General features: G+C 40.3%; 1 protein-coding gene, 2 non-coding genes and 1 pseudogene across 4 annotated transcripts; 3 read left to right on the forward strand and 1 right to left on the reverse strand.

The window, feature by feature from the left end:
* Nucleotides 1-6: 6 nt before the first annotated feature.
* Nucleotides 7-2988, reverse strand: LOC144645711 (caspase-3-like). Its single transcript, XM_078505259.1, has 3 exons — nucleotides 2696-2988; nucleotides 2075-2419; nucleotides 7-1028 (listed from the first exon to the last, which is right to left on the reverse strand). Exons 1-3 carry the CDS (start codon nucleotides 2910-2912, stop codon nucleotides 433-435), a joined length of 1158 nt encoding a protein of 385 aa, XP_078361385.1. The 5' UTR covers nucleotides 2913-2988; the 3' UTR covers nucleotides 7-432.
* A 3029-nt stretch (nucleotides 2989-6017) lies between these two features.
* Nucleotides 6018-19534, forward strand: LOC144647048 (uncharacterized; annotated as a pseudogene). Its single transcript, XR_013569514.1, has 7 exons — nucleotides 6018-7316; nucleotides 10911-11018; nucleotides 11137-11227; nucleotides 12156-12334; nucleotides 14677-15277; nucleotides 16481-17962; nucleotides 18371-19534. The product of XR_013569514.1 is annotated as an uncharacterized LOC144647048 (transcript).
* Trnan-guu (transfer RNA asparagine (anticodon GUU)) lies at nucleotides 13544-13617 on the forward strand. The gene has a single exon. It is a non-coding gene; the product is annotated as a tRNA-Asn (tRNA).
* Trnar-acg (transfer RNA arginine (anticodon ACG)) lies at nucleotides 14182-14254 on the forward strand. The gene has a single exon. It is a non-coding gene; the product is annotated as a tRNA-Arg (tRNA).
* Nucleotides 19535-20868: the final 1334 nt, after the last annotated feature.

Here is a 20868-nt window from a genome sequence, read left to right on the forward strand (position 1 = left end):
ACTTACAAAAGTGTGTAACAGAGAGGTATTTTATTCTCTTTAACAAACTACAAAATTTCAGTAAAAAGTTTTAATGTAAAACATTAAAAACATTGTGACCTGAGCTTGTGCACTCCTGCATTTGATTCTATGCAATCAAACTCTCTTAACTTGCTCACTTAGCAGAGTATAGTAATCATATAACTTTGAATGCAATGTTGAGTATTGAATAAATAGAGAAACAAAAGTAAATTCTGCAAAATTGCATGAAAAAGTCATGGGACTACTTTCTGATAAATAACTTAGCAATAAACGTCCTACATGGGACTTACGAAAAACCCTTAATAAATTAAGGGTGCGATATTGACAGTAGGCGTACTGTCAGAGTTTTTCTTCACTAAGAGCATTATAGTATTTTTGTGTTAAATAAGTTAGCTCTTGCATGGTTTCGCTTTAGACTGCAGCCACTGCGGCAGACTCCTTATCGAGAAAATTAGCAAAGTAGACCTTTTTAGTAAGCATGGAGAGCTGACACGAGATCTGCTTGCTTCCACCTTCTGTGTAAAACTCGCTCATGGCCTTGTTTACTCTGGTCAGCATTGTCATCAGGTCTTCTTTGTGAGAATTGTCCCGTAAAACCTGCACCAAACAAGAGATGAACCAAGAGCCCAGACTTTCCCCAAGCGCCGCAGCACTCCTTGCGCTGTCTGTAAATCTCCTGTGGGATACGAAGCCTTTGGTGGTAGAGTAAGCAATCAGAAAATCTGCATCTGAGGGCAGTTTCACAGGCATCTCCTCAAAATGATCTGAATCTGCATAAACATCTTTTGAACTTGGTCCTCTGGGTACATAGTACCCCTTATCGTCAACATCTCCTCTGCACGCTTGAAGGAAGAACAGTTTAGGTTTTGTTACCAACATGGGACACTTGTCGCCACCTTGAAACTTGGCCGTGATGTCGTCAACTGGAATGGCTTGACCGTCGATTCCCAGGATACCTTCCTCATTTCCATGGCTCATAATGATGCAGATAAAACTGTCGTGTTCAACTATGACAGTAAAAAAGAGCAATTTGGTTTAGTTAAAACAGACATTGTGAAGTGCTTTGAATCAAAATCTTAACTCTCCCTACAGATTGCTGTAATTTTCTTCCACATAAGTTAAGAGAATTTTGTGGTTCATCATGACAAAGCTATCTAGCTTCTCAGTGAACGTATGTTTTGATAAATATGTCGAAAAGGGTGATTCTTTAATTTCTAACATAAACTGTGTTGCATCCCTGCCAGTCGCAAGCAGTGTCGCTCCTTGGTCGTGCTTGGTCATGAAATGGGATTTGTATGACTCACGTCCCACCCATCACAGCTCCACACATTCAAAGTTTCCTCTACTCAGTATGATATGCCTGCGTAGCAGGGATTTCAAAAGGGGAGGGGGGAGTTTGTCCTAACGAAGAAGCGCTAGAGGGACTACCTGGTTTTCCTCTAGGGCAGCGATATTATATTTGGGACAAGGCAGGTTGACTCTCCCATGTGGTCTTAATGTACTGGATTTGGTGTTTTATCATCAACTAACAAAAACTGCCTGTGCCTTAAGACAGGAGGCACTTTCCTATGGAAGGTATTTCCCAGTGCCTACATGAAGAATTGTTGCTTTTCAAATGATTGCAAACTAATGGGTCCTCAGAATACCTTATCTGCCTCGTCCGAGGTGACGTTGGGATGAAGCAGCCCCTTACCTGTGCTCTCCACTCCACCCCTAAATGTGGTGCATTATGACCCACGTCCCCCCCCCAACCACCACCACACCATCACACCCTCAACAACAAAAGGAAGTGTCCTCCTCCACTGTAAAAGACACCACTGTAAAATTCTCTCTTGATAGCAAGAACTTAAGGTGATGATCTTTTTGAGAAACGATAAATCTAGCACCAGGAACAAATAAAAGAAGCTTGTACTTGTACAAGAAAAGGTTTCAAATTTCAGAAACAACAGGGCGCAAAGACTGACTTCCGGTCACAAATCGCTTTGCAATTCGCAAAAACGTGAGCGCGCTCATCGCGTCAAACTAATATAAAAATCAGAGCTTATCCACTCACCTAGCGCCCCATTTTGTCGTGTTAGTTCAAGAATATCCAGCATTTCTTTTTTCCGCAAATCGTAATGCTCCAAAACAGATCGGAAACCAGCCTCCTTCAAAAACGTCCTGACGTTGTCCCGGTCGTGACTCGCTCCATTTCGCGGCCGTGGATCCTTGTAAAAATTCACGTTGTTTATAACTAACACATACGGATTTCTTATTCCATCGTAGGCTTGATCTTCTGGGTAGGAATGTCTCGCCATACTAAACACGTTTCGTTTTCTGTTATAATACGGAGGGCCATCTCGAAAATCTGCGGCAGGGATTGAATCACTTCTTTGAAACAATAACCTAGAAGGCGATCCTGTTGAAACATAAGATACAAATGTACGAATGTAAAATTTTCAGGTATTTTTCAAGTTATATTTCCTTATACGTTACTGTAATCCCTCGTGGTTCGAAAGTGGACTTCAGTGTTCACACTTTTAATACATGTAGACGATGTTGCAACTGAAGTTTATACGGTTCAATATCTTCTGCTAACACGTGCAACACCCAAAGTGCACAGCCTATATATATATATCAAGGTTTATAAACCTACATGTTTACTCAGTGTGCAAGCTTTGTATAAAAGACTCACCATTTATTTCCTCTGTTTGTACGCTCTTGTCGGTGGAGATTTTATTCCTTAGAGCCTCTTTCGCTTCATCACTGAGACACTGACATTCAAATCCGGCGAGTTCTGGACACTCGCATATACGAAATCGTTCTAAAAGTTCTTGAGCTCTCAATAGTTGATCTTGGGCGAATTGTAAGCCTATAGTCTTTGCTAACGATCTGCATTGATCTTTCTCCATGTTCCTGTGATGGAAATCGTGCAACTCGCTTGCCACAAGCTAACCTTTATAGCCGGTCGCTTGATCGACAGTTTCGAATTTCATAATGTGTCAAAAATATTCGTAGCGGAAGCGGTTGCAGGTGTTAACCGGAAGCTATCGTACCGAAAGTTGAATTTCTCTTAGCAGCGCCTTGCTGCATCCGTATCTGAACACAAAAACTTATTACATTTTAAGTGATCAGGGTTTTATTTGCAAATTCTATATATTTTAATCAAATTAGGTGTCAAATTTGTGAAAACTAGTTCTATATCGACTAGTGTATCGTCGTTTGGTAGCGAAACAAGAGGCGTTGGAGCGTTTCAGAGCGATACATTGGCGATCAATTATCTTACAGATACTGCGGCAGATACCACTAGATTCCGTGTTATTCTTAGCACAAAACACGTGGTCGAAGCAGCGTGACAGTATTTCATTTTCTGATTCAGTGGAGATCATTTTTCCGCAAAAAGATTCTCTTTGAGAAGCCTGCTTTGAGACATTTACACTCTCTTTATTATTTCAGGAATGAGGCTTAATATTCTAATTTTTAAGACGGTGCTTTTCAATGCACTTAATTTCTTATTTCTTTTCTAATTTGAGAAAAGGTGGTTTTCCGAGAAATCAGTCCGAAACGCATTCAAATTTGACGTGCGTAGTAACCACGTCACTATCGAATGATGACAACAATGTTGCAGAAGTGTTGCAATATTGTTACAGATTTGATGTGAACTATACATTTGCTATTTTCGCTTGAAAAGTGGAACACGATTACCTAAATTTGTCCGTTCTTAAAAAGAGGTTTACAAAGAAAAGTTCTTATTTCTTACAGAACTCAAAAACTAAAATTAACTCGGTCGGTCGACAAGGTCGGTGTTGGTGGTATTTGATGTTTACATTTATTATTTTGTTAACCTATGGACATGTTAGTTAGTTAAGAGGTCAGTGACGAAACGGCAGGGCAGGACAATAGACCGGTAAAAATTCAGACGGAAGAGAAATATTTTAATATCCTAAACTCTGGGACACGTACAAATCAGTACTACTTTCGTAAGTGACGGGAGTGTCCGCTGGTCTACGGACGGCTCGTCAGTTCTCGTCAGCTTTATCGTTCGGTTCCGCTCGGACATTAGACACTACGTGCATCGTTGCCCTGAAACAGGGGTACGAACATTTCCATAAACCCAGATCATCCCAAAGGAATGCACTGCGGTCTTGTGTGGCTTCGCGTAAAGCGTAAAAGTGCAGATTACTACAAAAAATTTTTAATGGCCTTAAAATAACTGTTCTCGTACATGTACGTGAGCAATGTCACGTTATTTAATACTGAGCGGACCAATTTTGGTGTTAAAATCGACAGGGCTTATAAATCGAAAGAAACATCAAAATAGAGATTTGCTAAAGAAAGCGATTTTAACTCCAACGAAATGGTAATAAGCTACATTTAATAGTAGTACACGTGTATGTTCAGCCATGTTTTTTTTCGGATCGATCGGAAAGCCGCGAATTGGTTCTCCCCCTTGTGCTTGGTTTGTGCTCGAGATTTGACGTCGAAAGACGCCGTACTGAAAATTTCTTTTTTTTTGCGTTGGAGGCTCGAAAAATTTTCTGTAGCTGAATTTTTCGAGCCTCCAAGTTCCCCGGCAGTTTCTTTAAAAACCGGGCAAAAAATTACTGCGCTCCCGAAACAGCGTTTCGAAATATAAGAATATTCAGCAATTTATCTGATAAAGTTACGTTGTCATGATAGTGACTTAATAGTGTTCCTGTTTACATGGCTTAGAGTGAGTGGCACTGACCCGCCCTGAAAACCAGGAGCTCTTTAAACTTCCTGTCGCTACGTTAGTTGTCACGGATTCCTCGAGATCGGCGTTATCCCGGTCTTTTTCGTTCCTTTCCGAGCAGTTCAAATTGTCGTTGTATTTAGTGTTATAATTGTCCCAGGTTGTACATAATTTCACTTATTTTAGGGACCTAATGGCAAGTGCGCCAGATTCTTAATCTTGAGGTTAGAGTCCACACCGGCCTTCAATAGGGATCTGTGATTCTGTATTCTTAGGCAAACACTTAGCTCTCACACCGATTCGGCACGTTTTCCTCATCCAGGATTGTATCGACGAAATGTCATTGAAATGTAAAGGATGTTGGTGCAACCGTCTGGGTCTTTCCTCAAACGATCCTCATTGTTCAATCTTTATATGCGGACTCCTTGATCCTGTGACCAAAAGAATCGTGGAATCTGGAGTCAAGATTCAAAGAATCCTGCTAGTAGATCTATTAAAAATATAAACTGAGAAGCAATTTTCCTAGACGATACTAGAGTAATCTAGCCGGTGAGGAATGGAACACACTTTAAAAATCTGAGATATTCGATTCGGAAGAAAAGAGTCGAAATTAATGACTGGGGCTAAGCCAGTGACAAACCATTTAACCAAGTTTGGGTTTATCTTTCAATCTATCTAAACAATTGCGTGATTCAAACTAATGCGTGACCGACCCGAGTGATACGGTTGCGAGGAAAACATTTATTTTGATCGCGTGATTTGATCTGTCAGAGGCGAGTACCCAACAGCGCGTAAATAAACATGCTTTCTTGTGCTAGTGGCAACCGGTATTAAGTTGACATCTTCAAGATGTCTGACCAGTCCGGATTCGAGAAAGATTGAATAGTTGCTGAATAAATTAAGGCGCTTTGGACACTTAAACTGGACATCTTTTGTTTGTGTCATCACTCATTAGTCACCGCAGAAGCACAGCTTGATTATCCAAAGGTGTAAATCAGGTGCCAAACACGAACTCAATTGGCCTTTGCATTCAATGGGTTTCCCTGTTGTTGCAAGACATCTGATAACAAAATTTTATCAGACTTCAATCTAACTGGCAGTACAGATTGTTTCTATGGGAACTAAGTAGTATATCAAAGCTACACTCAGTTGATAACAACCGATACAAACAAGGCGAAATACCACAGCGGGTAAATTACGAGTTTATAAGTACAACTTCCGGTGTAGGTCACGCTCAATTGTAACTTCCGGTAATTAACGTAGGAATCAAACGAAATTCAATATATATGCGTGACCTTGCACTTGAATCATTATGTTCTCCTGCTGAAGCTTTGAGAGCGTCACGTCGTTTCAAAGCTGTTTGTTAAACAATAATAATCGTATTTGTCTATATAATAAACTACTTTCAGATATCGCAATAACAAGCAAACACACAAACACAAAATGGCCACCCCCTGGGGAAACCATTTAAAGAACGAATTTCTCGCTGCATGTGTGTGTTCCGTTTTGTTCGCAAATGTTGGGCGCGTTCAACCCGACATAATTTATCTCCGTCTTCAGTCCACTTGAAACACTTATCGCAAAAAAATACAGAACAGATCGAGGCTGGTACGCGGGATTATGGTAGAATTTTATTGTGTGCAGCTAAGCTTAGCGAACATTCAATAAAGGGATTTTAAACCATGTGTCATTAACTATTGATGCTACTTCAACCGAAGCGATCAGACGCGACAACTGCTGTAAACAAAAGCGGACGAAGATTGTAGTTCATAATGAATGTTTCATCCGGCGATGATGCGATGTTGACATCGAGTTCGTGGTCGCGCGCGCGCGCTTTAAATTACATGTCTGGAAGCCTGTTCCCATAGACTGTTCTAAAGACTTTGGAACGGTTGTTATAGTTGGGCTCTATGCATGCGTTGAGTTATCGCACTCCCGGCGAATAGCGATCGAAGCCAATAGGAACGGACCAATCGCGGAAAACATTTTCGCGTAATATCTCGCTTATTAGGGATACAGCTGGAGCAGAAACATGGTGGATCTTAGCCGGGATAAAACAGGAATCATGGACAAATGTATGGTGGCCATGAGAGAGGATTTAGCGCCATGGATATCGCGTATATTGAGCTTAGAGATAACGGTAGAGACGCTAATGGAAGATCTCGACACAGGAGTGGTTTTGTGTAGACTAGCTAACGCGATCCAAAGAACAGGCGAAGCATTTCTTCTACACAACCGCTCTATTCCTCGAAGAGCTTTCCCCCCGTGCGGTGTCACTTACAAAGAAAGAACAGCTTTCCGCGGTTCGTTCATCGCTAGGGATAATGTTGCAAATTTTATTCGCTGGTGTCGAGAGTTGGGAGTATCGGATGTTATTATGTTTGAGACGGAAGATCTTGTACTTCATAAAAACGAAAAGTCTGTTATTTTGACCCTTATGGATGTAGCGCGTTTGAGCGTGAAATTCGGCGTCGAGCCGCCTGATTTGGTCAGAATGGAGAATGAAATTGACCAAGAAATTGAACAGCAACCAGAAGAAATCGTTGTGGAACCAATGATTCAGTTAAAGAAGAAACATAAGTCGCACAGCCTGGATGATTTGGTGAGTAAAGAACGTTTATTTACAACCCTTGAAAATAAAATGTCAATAGATTATCGCGCCCTGTCTTGAATGATAAAGTAAAATCTACACACAGAGAAAGAAATCGCACAGCATGAACTAATACGCCTCGACAGTTGTGAATCTTTACAAAATTCACTATTCTACCATTATTCAAATTAGGCACGTCTGACAGATTGATTTTTTATTTCAAAGAGTTTTCATTATTGCCACATTGTACTTTGCTTATGAATCTTGTTTGCATTACAAAACAAGTAACTGCACGCGCTTTCTCGCTTGATTTTGATTTTCCACTGCACTGCCTCGCTGTACGAAAACAAGCGAAAAAGTAAGCCAGTAAACCGCAAAAACATTCGCTGTAATCCCGTAGAATCTACAGTATTCTACTATTTTTACACTGAAGTGCTGCGTTTATAACCGCAGAAAACAAGATCGGGTCTTTTAAGTAGAATCATTCATCTGAAAAATAAGCTAACAAAAACATGATTACTGCACAAGAAAGTGATCAAGCGAATTGCGATCGAAAAAATTGAAAGAAAATAATTTTTTCTTGGATCGCATTAAACCCGACAGGATTCGTATCGGGAAAATTGCATTACTTAGATATATTTAGCATAAAGATTACAGACTAATTTTCTATTTTAAAGGTTTTCAAACTACTTTATACCTTTTCACTTCGACTGAAAACTACATTTATTTTTAGCTGGTAGTTGCGCTTAATTTTAATATTTCGCCAGCACCCATCTCTCCAGTAAATATTTCGCCGAAAGGCGGTGTATTTTTTGTATGAATTTTATTAAAGGAGTATTAGTTAGTATTTAAAATGCTGGATCGTTTTAAGCTTATTACACTGTAGAATCCTGGTAGATCCATTGAACATCGATATTAAATTAAGAGGGAAACGGTATAGTTCTAATGTGAAAAGTGGCCGTAGAAAATCATTATTGCTGTTAAATTATATTCCGTTGCAAACAGCCTAGCCTATTGATAGTTAACTATTCATAATAGATTATATCTATAACAACTGAAAACGTGCGATTATGTACGTATTTCATGGAAACTGAAAATATGGTTGGGTAATCGCCCGATGCGATGGCAGATTTCGAAATTTCAACGCCTTTAATTTGTAGAAAACGTAAAATCCAATCTGATCCTTTAATAAATATTGCCGATTTTAATCGTGCGAACTCCTTGTCATGTTTCGATATGTAAATTTTCTACAATTCAAACTATTAAATATTGGCCCGTCTTTTTGTCTTAATTTTAATGCAAAATCGCGAAACTTCCAAGCTCTTATTTTATTCCAAATTAAAAAGGAATCATCAAGGAAAAAAAACAATGAAGTCGTGTTTTTAATTTTATATTTTGTTGATCTATTCTCGAGTCAACAAAACTGTTGGTTTTGCAATTAGTTTTCGTGATAGTACTAATACACTGAAGACTGAATTGATAAAAATGCATAGAATTTGGTTCAATTGGAATAATAAGTTATTCACAGTGCGTAATTTTACGTAATAAAGCTAATCTAGACTGTTTCACCTCGTAAAAACGTCTTAAATTTTCAGTTTTTAAGTACAAACGAAATGATGTTTAGAAACAGAAAAACTCGGCGTCGCCGGAACATTGCAGATATTATAAACATTTTTAATTATTTTAAATCCGTTTATGTTAATCGTTTGATCCTTCTACAGGTTTCTTCACGCTTGTTTTTAACACTATTATTTTTAATTATATGATGCTTTGTTTTTCAACTCCAAATTCCAAAAAAAAAATCACAGGGCCCTTGCAAACATCTCCTAATCTTTGGCACACAAAAGTATGAAAATTCCAAAATCTTTTTCTTTTGAAGAAAAACAAGCTCTCCCGCCGGATGCCACTTTTAATTTCGCACTCACTTTGCCTGTAAACCTGACGCCCTTTATTGTTTACAATAATTATTACTCATATGGGTTGTATATTATAAAAGTTTTTCACATGTCTAAGTTTTAATTTATCGCTAAAATGCGAAAATCAAAATTTCACGCAGAAAAGCCAGGCGTTGCTATTGCGAATGTGTCAGTGCCATTTTAGTGCTACTTCGATGTTTTTATGGGTCGCTGAAAGGTGCAAATAAAATTTCACCTTCGGTTTGTGGTTACCGAAAAACACCGACTGAAAAAACACGAAAATGTATATATCTGAAAAGAAAAAGGTTTTTGATAAGGATGAAGTGCAGAACTGTTCATTTGGCAATGCCTCGATAAAAAGCTAAGTTTTTTTTTATCGAGATTCAGAATTTAATCCAGTATAGTAGATGAAAAACGATCATCGCTCGGTGCAGAACTTGAGATTAGTAAGAGACCAAAGCAAGGTCCGGAAAAGCAGGTGTATTAAAGTTTATTAAATGAGGGAACATACATCATTACATGTATTATACCTAGTTGCTTTAGTAAAATGGACCAGGAATTGGAAGCTAACAATTATTCAAAGGATTTCCACCAAGAATATATGTCATGTGTTTCCTGACAGGTAGCCAAAAATCCGTTAGAAATTATATCGTGATTATTATTTTTTATTACGCCATTTATAAAGTGAAACAAAATGCGTGCGTACTCGTTTGAAAACAGTTTTACCTATATTGTCTAGTAATTGAAGTGCAATAAATAACAAAAAATGAGAAAAACACGTCATTACCGGCGTTTAATTGGAGGCCAAGATAGCTTAATTAATCGAGATATAAGCCGAAAAAATACTACATCTATACATTGGTTGTTTTTTTTTTCTGTACTTTTTAAGTACATATTTACATGTTTAAGTACATGTTTACATGTTTTACGGTGTTGTTCATCTCTTAACTTATCTTTCGAGAAACGTTTTAGCCTTAAATAAAACTTTCAATAGTGAATTCGCACACTCAGCTAATTGATCCATGGAGTCACTTAAAAGACGGGCCCTTTACATACTTCTTACTGACTCGATCGCTGCAGCTGTTTTCTTCTCCTTCTTATTTTACTAATTGCAAGCATCAAATTAAGGAAAACGATCAATCAGCATACATCATAAGGCCCGATTCTGAAAACAGTTACGTAAGAATCCAGAACTTTTGCCCTTGTGGACAAGTAGTCTGTGGAAAGCTTGTTTTAGTGGCTTATCTTTGGATTATCTAGATCTATCTAGTTTTCTAACATATTGTAGTGAGCCAAGATCAGCAGTTTTTTTAATATATTTAACAGATTTTTAAGCATAAATGGCATGGGTCGCGTATACTGATCGGCTACGCCCATTTGAAGGATGTTTGCGTACGTGATGTGACTGGGTTTAAAACTTGCATGCATTCATTTGGGCTGCCTTGAAAACTCATTCCACGCAGGCGGGCGCAATGTTATGCCAAAACAAGAGAACGTTGATAGAAAGGAAATCCTTTTTAACCGAGAATGGTGTCAAATCCGTAAACGCGGTCTTCATTTTTCGCGCTCGTTGTGCGAAATTTCAAAATTAAAAATAAAATGTTTCTATGTTTCTATGACGACCGTTAGAGAGCATGGCTTGACCTGTGTGAAAAGCTAATGTGTCTGGTTATGGGTCTGTTCTCAACAGGTTTATGAAGTATTGGAGAAATGTACCTGCCCAGTGCGGTACCCAGTCCTTCGCGTCGGGGAAGGAAAATACCGAGTGGGAGAGGGCAAGTCGCTTATATTCGTCCGGGTAAGTAAATATCGTATTTTTGTGAGTTTTTTTTTGTCTGTTTATTGTTGTTTTTCAACGAATGATAGTCAAACGAATTGCAGAACGATTCGTATATCCTGCGTTTATCTTTCACCAGGTCATGCGCAAACACGTGATGGTTCGAGTTGGTGGGGGCTGGGACACACTGGAGAGATATTTTGACAAACATGACCCATGTAAAGTAACAGGTAAGGCAACAAACGGGTTAAAAATTGTGCCTTGGTCGTGCAGGGAAAAATAGGAAGATTCAGGAGAGAGTGTTCGCACGTTCTGTAGTTCTGGCCACGGTTGTTTAAAGGGTGGAAAATGCTACTCACCGGATAAATCGCTATCCAGTGGGTAAGCATTAAAAAAAAAACAAAATACGCTATCCACTGGAAAGTGATTTATCCAGTGGATAGTGTTATCCATCCTTCGAAAAACAGGGGCCAGACTGGTCAATTAGAAAAGGAAGCTTTTCGGATACTTTTACTTCCAGAAAAAAAATAGCGCTTGTTACCTATAGCTAGCCCCTCAAATTCAAATGCGAATGCTTATGCTCAGATGTCTCTCCATGGATTGCACGATACTCTGCATACAAGCTTGGATTTCTGGCCTAATTATTTTCAAACGAAGTTGTCATTAGTTTTAGTCTGCGAAGTGACAATAGCCATGCTTCTTGCGTTAAACAAACATGCGTACAGTCGCTGAAAGCATCAATAGCAACCTTTCGTTTTACTTTAGTTTTCCATTTGTGTTACCATTACTCTACGCAAACACAGCAAACGTTTGCGCAGTTCTCGAATAATTGTTCACTATTGCTAATGTCGAATGGTCTTTTTTGCGAGCATGCGAGCAGCGCGTTTTTATTTGCAAGTCACTCACTCACTCACTGCCCGTTGAGCCCACTGGCACGTAGGGCAGCATTTATTTGCAAGTACGAGCATTGAAAAAAATTAGCCTTGCGAGCAACGAGCACTTGTCAAAGAGCTACCTCCACTAAAAACCGAGCATGCAAGCACTTGTAAAAACATGCAAGCACGAGCACTCACTAAACTTGTGAGCACTACAGATTTTGAGGGACCATTCATGACCCCTGATACCATACATTACTTTTTACTCTGCATGAAACCAAAGAGAGGCATGAAAGGAGAAACTCAGTCAAGTCTCCCAGATCGCGTAGTGGAAGCGATGTGATTGGTAGATCGCCGAGCTCCATGAGTATTTCCAGTACTGACAGCCATGATTCGTGTGGTATGCCGGTTTCACACGGACGCACTGCATCCTGGACTTCTTCGCAGAATTCATCTTCACAGGTTTGTGCATGGATCGTATTGGTTTGAAATTTTAACAAAGTGATTGGTTTCTAAAGGCTGGTTCTCAAATAATCGCCCGATCGTTTCTATCGTCTCTGTCACCTTAAAAACGTATCGAGGGCTTAAATGATTATTTTTTGTAGGTCTTCGCTCATATACCTGGCGACCGGGACGATCATATGAGAATCCCCGATCGCTTCCAATCGCTTTGATCGCCTACGCTCTGAGTATTTGCAAACTATCGATGCGATAGAAACGATCGGGGCGATCATATGAGAACCAACCTTTAATGGTGGGCAAATGAAACACTTAGTTGATTGGAGAGCTGACTTGAGCGTTAGCTCTTACCGTCAGCTTACACGAGTCATATTTACAATCTGTAGTGCTTATGGCAAAAAAAAATTACTGATGGCAAAGCCTTTTTTTTCTTTATTTTGCTCTGGTTTATGCCTTTTTCGGTGTAGGATTTGGATTTAAATTCCCCGTCTTTTATTTGTCCTTAAAATATTGTTCAATTTCTTAGTCCGCACTTTTCCGACACTCTTCATTTCAAATGTTTTTTTGTAATTTCACGCTCCACATCTTTCGCAACCCTGCAGAAATATTATAAGTATTGTAGCCAGACATTTAAAGTCTGTATTCTACCAAAACGTGCATTACTTAGGTTCTACAACATTAATTGGTTTTTACATTTAAATTGACAAATTTCTCATCAATTATCTCCAAATGTAAGCAGTGAAATGAAAGAAGTCAAGAAGTGTACGCAGAGATTCCAACCCTTTTTGAAGGAAAAAAGGGAGTATTTTTAGCGCTGAAGGTGTGCGCCTCAAGGGGGGTCTGGAAGCATGTTCCACCGGGAAATTTTGCAAATTTAGGTTCTCTCAAGTGCCATTTCCGGCATTTTGACATCATTTCTGAGTAATTCTATAAGGTCTTTATTCTTTTCACAAACATTTTTGTTACTTTTCTTTACTTTTGTTACACTCAGATCGCAAAAAAGTACTAAAAATTAGCAATTTTTCTCGTTTTCAGAATTTCATGATAAATCGGGAGAATCTGATAAAAATCGGGAGAGCGGGAGGCAACGCATCAAATCGGGAGGGTTGGAATCTCTGTGAACGATGTTGATTTGCCTTGAATCATGAAATCGAGGCTTAATTGTTGTTAATTTCTTTAAATATTTAAAAATTCTCCGCATTGAACATCCAAGTCTCCGTGGCGCAATCGGTTAGCGCGTTCGGCTGTTAACCGAAAGGTTGGTGGTTCAAGCCCACCCGGGGACGTATCTTTTTCTTCTTTTTTTTTCAAATACAAATTGCAATGTTGTTCATTTTTATAGTTTTCTTTATTTTTATTTTTTTATTAGAGGACAAAATAGGTCTCAAAATACATTTTTTTAATCGCGGCCACGGCCACGCGGGCAAAGGGTCTTGGACAAATCACCAATCGATCGCACTGCGCTGCTAGCTTCCAAAGCCGACTCTTCTACTAAATTCACGAAGAACTAAGTCAGAAAAAAAAATAAGTTTTTATTTCTTTAGCATTCGAATTTTATTTATATAATTATAAGGAAAGCAGTATGCCGAGAGAACGCCGGAAGTGATCAGTGGAGTCTCCGATGATAAGCTTTATTCGTATTCTTCCGTACGTAGCAAACAACGTTTGTCACACGCTGCAATTCTGTTGCTGATACACTCTGAACATTTCTCTATCATGTTCTTTAATGAAATCGTGTTTAAAAGTCTCATTTCCGGCTGTATTCGCAGGCGACATTTCTTGGCCGAGGGCCTTCGTAATTTATTCACAAGGGATTAAATATTAAACAATGACACGCATTTTCCAGCCGCGGCCCTGTGGCCCAATGGATAAGGCATCTGACTACGAATCAGGGGATTCCAGGTTCGAGTCCTGGCAGGGTCGTATTTTTTTTTCCTTTTTTTTTTTGATGCTATACTAAAATGTACGTTTAATTTTTTTTTCGTTAACTCTTAAGCTCTGAGAGACGATAATAAAAATTATTTCAACGTGAACGGAAGGAAATATAAATAACATTTCTTCCCATTCGCTCGCGACAGTGACTCGGAAAGAGTTCATTTTCTCTTCACGAGAATTATTTTTGTTAATCGGCGTTCGAAACCAATGACTAACCTTCATCCAGCCTCACAATTCACCAAGGGATGGTTGTTGTTGTTGTATACGATCTACTCGGCATAATGCTGTTGGCGATTGCGTTACGTTTTAAGATAGTGTCACGTAACGCAATCGCCAACAGCACGGTATACAACGTTCTGGGTTGCCTGTGCTAACATTGACTGAAAAAGACAATTACAATTCATTTACAGCTCAAGAGTCCTCGAGACCCCGTGACACGAGTGACCAGTGTTTCTCCCACGAGAAGTCCTTCTTCATCTCCACGTCTACGGCAAAGACGTGGCACCATGTCACGTGACACGCCGCCCCGTACCATCGACACCCAGCCTCGGGGACGGTTATCAAGGAAGAGCAAAAGCATGCAAGAACTGAACAGCGTATATATAAACGGCCGCAGTCCTTCCTATTCCAAACCAACTTCCTCATCGATTCGAAAAAATAGCGTGACTGGCGACAATTCTCCACGGGACGGTGCGTCTGGTGGCCCAGAACAGTCTCGTAGGAAAAGCTTAGCAACCAGCTCTCGGAAATCGTCCAACGTTGAATCCCCAGCTGCCAGAGGTCGTTTAAGTTCCAGCGGACCTGTTGGATCTCAAAGGCCAGGGCCTCCAACAGTATCAAGAAGCGCCTCCTTTGGCTCTAGACCCCGCACTCTGATACCTGTGATGGAGCCTCGCTCAAAGACTATGGTCAGCTCACAGCCAGCGAGAGAGCCGCAGAGAAGAGCCTCTTCAGCCCTGTCTGGAAGGGTTGAGTATAGGGGCAGGAGCACTTCATTGGCTTCTGACAGGGGTAAGTATTGATAATGAAATTTAATGTCCCTCCCGACGCGGGTAGCCTGCGTCGCAGACATAATCTAACCCCTGGCTAGTAACCTAAGGCGGGATTTCACCTGAAAGCAATTTTTCTAACGCTTATATCTCGTTAGCGTTTCAGTGAATCCAAAAACGCTTCGCATTTCCCATATATCTATTTTGTGCTGTTTTGTAAATTTTTGGGTGTTTTGGGGTAGGCTTTGGGAGGAGATAGTTTTTCTAAAAGGATTAGTAAAATTTAGAGAAATAAGAAATATGCGATATGAGAGATTTAATGTGATTTTAAAATTAGAATTTAATGCTAAAAATTGGTAGACGAACACCGGACAGTTCCCTGAAAGCCTGGAGTGCTCTTGCGTGGGGGTCAACTGTCTGGTACAACCCCACCATAACCAGGGGTTTAGTTTCGTCTGTGGCCGGGCCGGCTAGTGGCAGGAGATGTGTGCAGGTAGATGAGGTCGGGAGTTGTAATATGGAAACTAGAAAGCAGTAATATGTTGTTCTTGCCATTATTTTTGAGTCTCCTTAATAAATCTTGAAATCCCTGAGCAAATGAGGACAATAAAGTTGGCTAATTTTTTTCACGTTTATCGTTCGTGATCTGCCTTAAACTTCCTCAGTAGTAACAATCCCTGATTATTTTCGGGTTTTATTACTCCGTTGTCGTTTTTCTACGTAAAAACATTTATTTCGAGGTTTTCTTTTAATTTGAAAGTAATCAGAAAACTGACTTGAGAACCGTGGCATAGTCCCCTTAAAAACAGCGATAAAAATTGCAGACAAACTGAAGACGTCAATATACTTTGTATTTTAAACGAGGTATTTAATTTAGCTAGGGCCCTAGTTTTACCCAAGAAAGTAAAAGAACTGTAAAGCGCGTTGGATATGAGATACGCGCCTCGTTGGCTATAACTATTTCATATCATGCCATAGAAAATACGCTTACTAAATTTCGTCGAGAATAAGATCGCAGCGCACGATGGGAAAGCTGGGTTGAATACAGTCGAATGTACAACGGCTTTCCTGTATTCTGATTGGCTGTATTTTCTATAGCAGGGTATAAATAACTTTATCCTTTATTCTTATTAGTTCCCACAACGTATTTATGACGTATTTTGCATTAATTCGCGAACGTTTGTAAGATAAAAAGTTTATTCATATGATTGTTTTCTTTGCCTAGATGAAACAAGGAGGAGGGAGCCTAGTGCCAAGCGAAGATCATCCTCAGTTGTTGCTGATGGGAAGGCACGATTACCTGGCTCACCGAAGCTCACGCAGAGGTCAGCAGAAGATAGACAGGGGAGAAGTAGGAAGCCCAGTGCCTCAGCGATCGATGGGAAGGCACGGTTACCTGGCTCACCGAAGCCTGCGCAGAGGTCAGCGGAAGATAAACAAGAGAGAAGTAGGAAGACCAGTGTCTCTAAGTTACCCAGTCCCCGGCATAAACCGGAACAACCTGCTTCGCCTTCTTCTCGGAAAATATCAACAGGTGGTACAGAACAGGGGCGCCCTCACAGATCGTTACCGTCTACGCCAAGAGAAAGGAAGTCTTCCACGACTCAACAAAACGGTCCCCAAAATAGCGCTGTTAAAGGACCAAAAAGCAGCGCAGCGAAAGACAAGACGAAGGGTCTTCAAGCACCGCCCACTTCACCTCGAGAAAATAAATTGGTAATTCAAAGAAAAGAGCTGGCAAGGACAAAGGCGAATGAAAGTGTTGGAAAAGAAAGAACGATAAAAATCAGACACGAGGACGAGAAAGGAAATGAACTGGGAAGTGAACAAATTGAAGACGATTTTAATACGGGCAATAGCTCCGTACTTGAGGATAGTACCAGTAATGTTTCTAATGGGCAACTGAATGGGAAATCTAACAACTTTAGTGAATATTCAGATGCAATTGACGATATCTCATGTACCAGGGATATCTCCTCACCGGATGAGAGGCTTTCCCCAAAGCCCACAACAAACGGAAGGCGTAAAACTTCCGAATGCTCCTTAGAAACGGACAGTGACGTCACGAGCGATCTCTTAAGTGACTTGACAGACACTGACTTCGATTTAAGGAGCCAGCGGTATTCAGGTCTGTCCGAAACGTCAAGTGATATATCATTCGGAACCAGTCCTGCTTGGAAGTTATTCCACTCGGTGGAACTCGAGCGGAGGGCCCCGGAGCCGGATAGTTCAGAATTAGAAGGTTCACAGCAGACGCTCAGAGACTGTCTGATGAATCTGAATCTACAAGGCTCCATTACTCCAACGATGAAAAGACGCATTTTCGAAGCTACTTCAGCACGAAACCTGAAGGACGAACTGTCGGATTTAGCGACGGACTCAGAGTCTCGACCTGTAGACAAAGCGATGTTCTTTGACGTTGAGCACTACAACGACAATTCGCCGGACGAAGAAGATGCTTACTTTGGCTCACCTAGGAAGTTGTCACTTGTTAAATCCCTCATTAGCAGCATCGAGAAAAGAAGTGGTAGCAGCAGTGATGTTTCCAAAGTCAAGCAAGAATGCTGCAGTCGTTTCCAGGGCCCCTGCCTCGGTTAGCACTGGCAAACCACACAGAATGGATGAATCAGCGGCTACTACTCAGAAAAGCATGGGCAACCACGAAATGCCTTGTACAAGGACTCCTCCATTTGATGAGCTAACTAAGGTACAGAGAATATAAATATGAGGGCCCATTTACATGAAAAGATGATGATACTAGCATAGGATCATTCTCCTTTTGTTCTAGGATCATCCGAGCGCCATACGTTTTCAGTTTTCATTAACATTCATGTTGCATTTGGCCCTAACGCTAGGATCATCCTATCTGAGATGAGAGATGTTCCTTGTGCTAGGGTCATCCTATTTCCAGGTAAATGAGGCCTAAGATACATTTAACTTTGATTTAGAGTGAAGACAGGAATTTTTTCATTTTTGTTAAGTCAAATCTGGCAGTATGGACTATTCAGTTCGAATATATATTATGATTAGGCAATTTATTAGGCATTTACGCACATAACTATGAATTTTTAAGCTTAAAGTCGCCATTCAAACTTGTTTTCACTAAAATTTGCAGGACGATTCTATTGAAGACGCCGGGGTAGGAACCGACGCACCGCATCCCATCCCCTGTTGGGGAGCGCGGCGCTCCACGTGACCCTGTGGTATATGACTTCAACGAGAACGTCTCGAACTCGAAGCCAAGAGAAAGCGACGAATCTTCACCAAAAAATTCGCGGCGGATTCCCGGCGAGAAACCGTTTGAAAGTTCTGAGAGTAAAAATCGCGGTGTCAAAGCAAAGAAAACGTCGCGTGAGACGAGGAGAAAGGATAAAGATATGGACGTATTTCCACGACCACAACGCCAGTTCACTCTTGAGGAAATGATTCAAGACATGCTCCCTGCAGACGGCGAGTCTAAGGAGTCTGGAGAAGAGCGAGTGCTGTCACCCGAGCCTCGATTTCAAGCTTGGTTATAGCCATATATAGCCTCAAATTAATGGTTCGTTTTGCATGTCTAATTTGTGACGGATGAAACTAGCTTTTTTTCAGTAGATTCGTACTATTAGAGTGCTACATATGGACTTCTGGTAACCTTCTATAAGAATATACTGCATTTAACAGTTGCGTTTAGTTTTTAGTTTTTCAGTTTAGTTTTTTTGCGCGCGCTAGCTGTTCCACCGCTCGTCAAAATTTGCCAGAACTCCACAATAATTATTGCTTTCTTTGGATAATCAGGTCGTACTTTCCTACAGCCAGCCTTATTGCATTTTTTTTACAAAGATAAAGTGAAGCTAAAATTTAGTTAGCTGCTTTTGGTTAAACGCTTAAAGAATTATTCTGCAACCGGACAAAGTATATACGACAAAGTACAAAGTATATACGACTTCTTAAGAAACAATTTCGCGGCAATGTGTCTTACCATATTAATAATCTGTAAGTATGATTAAGAATGAGGTTCATAATTTTTTCGCATAAAAGGCGTATAAGTTATTGTTTTCTACCATTTATCAGGAAATTAGGACATATAAGACTATTGCATGTTTTGCTTGCCGATCGCTGGAAACGAAGGCAGTAAACGTTTGTTATAATTAGGTAGTAGATAATGTTAAATTTTGAAATGTTATTTCCATTTTTTAAAAGATTAATTAAGCTTGCTGTGGGCTCAGATATTTGACTAAAAGACTTGCAAGTGTATTTATTTATTATACAAAAATATATTATGTTTGGGTGTGAAAAGTGCATGCTTTCATATGAGTGAGAAAAGGTTCTGGTGTTGCCTACTCGGGGTTGTGAGGTACTCCCTATATAGGGGCGGATCTAGGGGGAGGATGCAGGGGGTGCCCCCCCCCCCCTCCTGAGATGACCTGCAGCTTTCTAATACAGCTGGTATTCTGCAAAAAAAGTCAGTTACGCCATTCCTTAGTGGTGCACCCCCTCCTAAGAAAAATCCTTTTATGTCTGCCCCTGCTATAGTGGAAAACATAGGGAGGCTCCGCCCGCAAGGGATGCCTTTTTCAGGCTGTAGGGTATATAAAAGGCTAGAGATTTCACAAGTTGAAGAATACAAAAAAACCTGTCAATAAGGTTTTTAAAAGCGCCTTTTAAAATATCTCAAACAGACCCGCTGAAAGGTCGATTTGATGTTTCTATTGGAGGAATACGAAAGGGTAACCTTTGCTGTCAAACGGTTTATGAAACGGCACGGGTTTGGCCCCCGGGGCGGTGCCTTCCCGTACCCTCCGGGGTTCAATCCAAGACTTAACATTTTGAAATGAATCTATGAGAGGAGATTATATGGATGTATTGGAATATGTCCAAAATTGGTTGATTGGGGAACGTCCCTCATCTTTGTTCGGTATGCCCACGACGTAATGCACTCAAAAAACCTATATACAACACTACATGCTATGGCTGAAGATCGAAAAATTAACTATCCTCACTGACTGCCGTACATTTTCGTAACTTTTAGTTATGAGAATTCAACGACACATAAAAGCAATAGTCAGTAGTTGAATAATTCCGTAAATTCTATACACCGGTTCAGATCCCTGTGACTTGACAATGAATTTTAGAGTTGGGCATGTTGGGAGAAATTCGATGTTGAGATGTGAAGAGTTGAGGGAACTGTGTGGGGTGAACCATATTTAGCATGCTACTGTGTCTTAAAATGGCACTGCAAAGCGTTGAAAGTGAAACAAAACTTACACTACATTGTAAAACAGCATGCCAGTATTACACGAAATCTTTTTCCACTTCAGGAGAGCTCCCAAAACCGAACACAGTGACTTTGGGTATTGCATTAAACATCTTCAAATATGTGTTGCTTTTGTTTTCTACTTGCTTGTATGGAAACTATCATGCATACGCGCATACCAATATTAGTCTGAAGTAGTTGGGGTCGATCTTGTACATGATTGCTGCTGCTGAAATAAGTCAACTTTGTTTGGCTAGGATTGCACGTACCAGTCTTAACTTACGGCTGACAAACCTGTAGCCCTATGTTTCTCTGATCGAATTGGAATTTAGTAGTGTTGGTTTTCAGTTTGTGGAGGGAGGAAAACCGGAAAACCC

This window comes from Oculina patagonica, chromosome 3 (genome assembly GCF_052425735.1).
Source record: "Oculina patagonica isolate OP01 chromosome 3, crgOcupat, whole genome shotgun sequence".
Lineage (NCBI taxonomy): Eukaryota > Metazoa > Cnidaria > Anthozoa > Scleractinia > Oculinidae > Oculina > Oculina patagonica.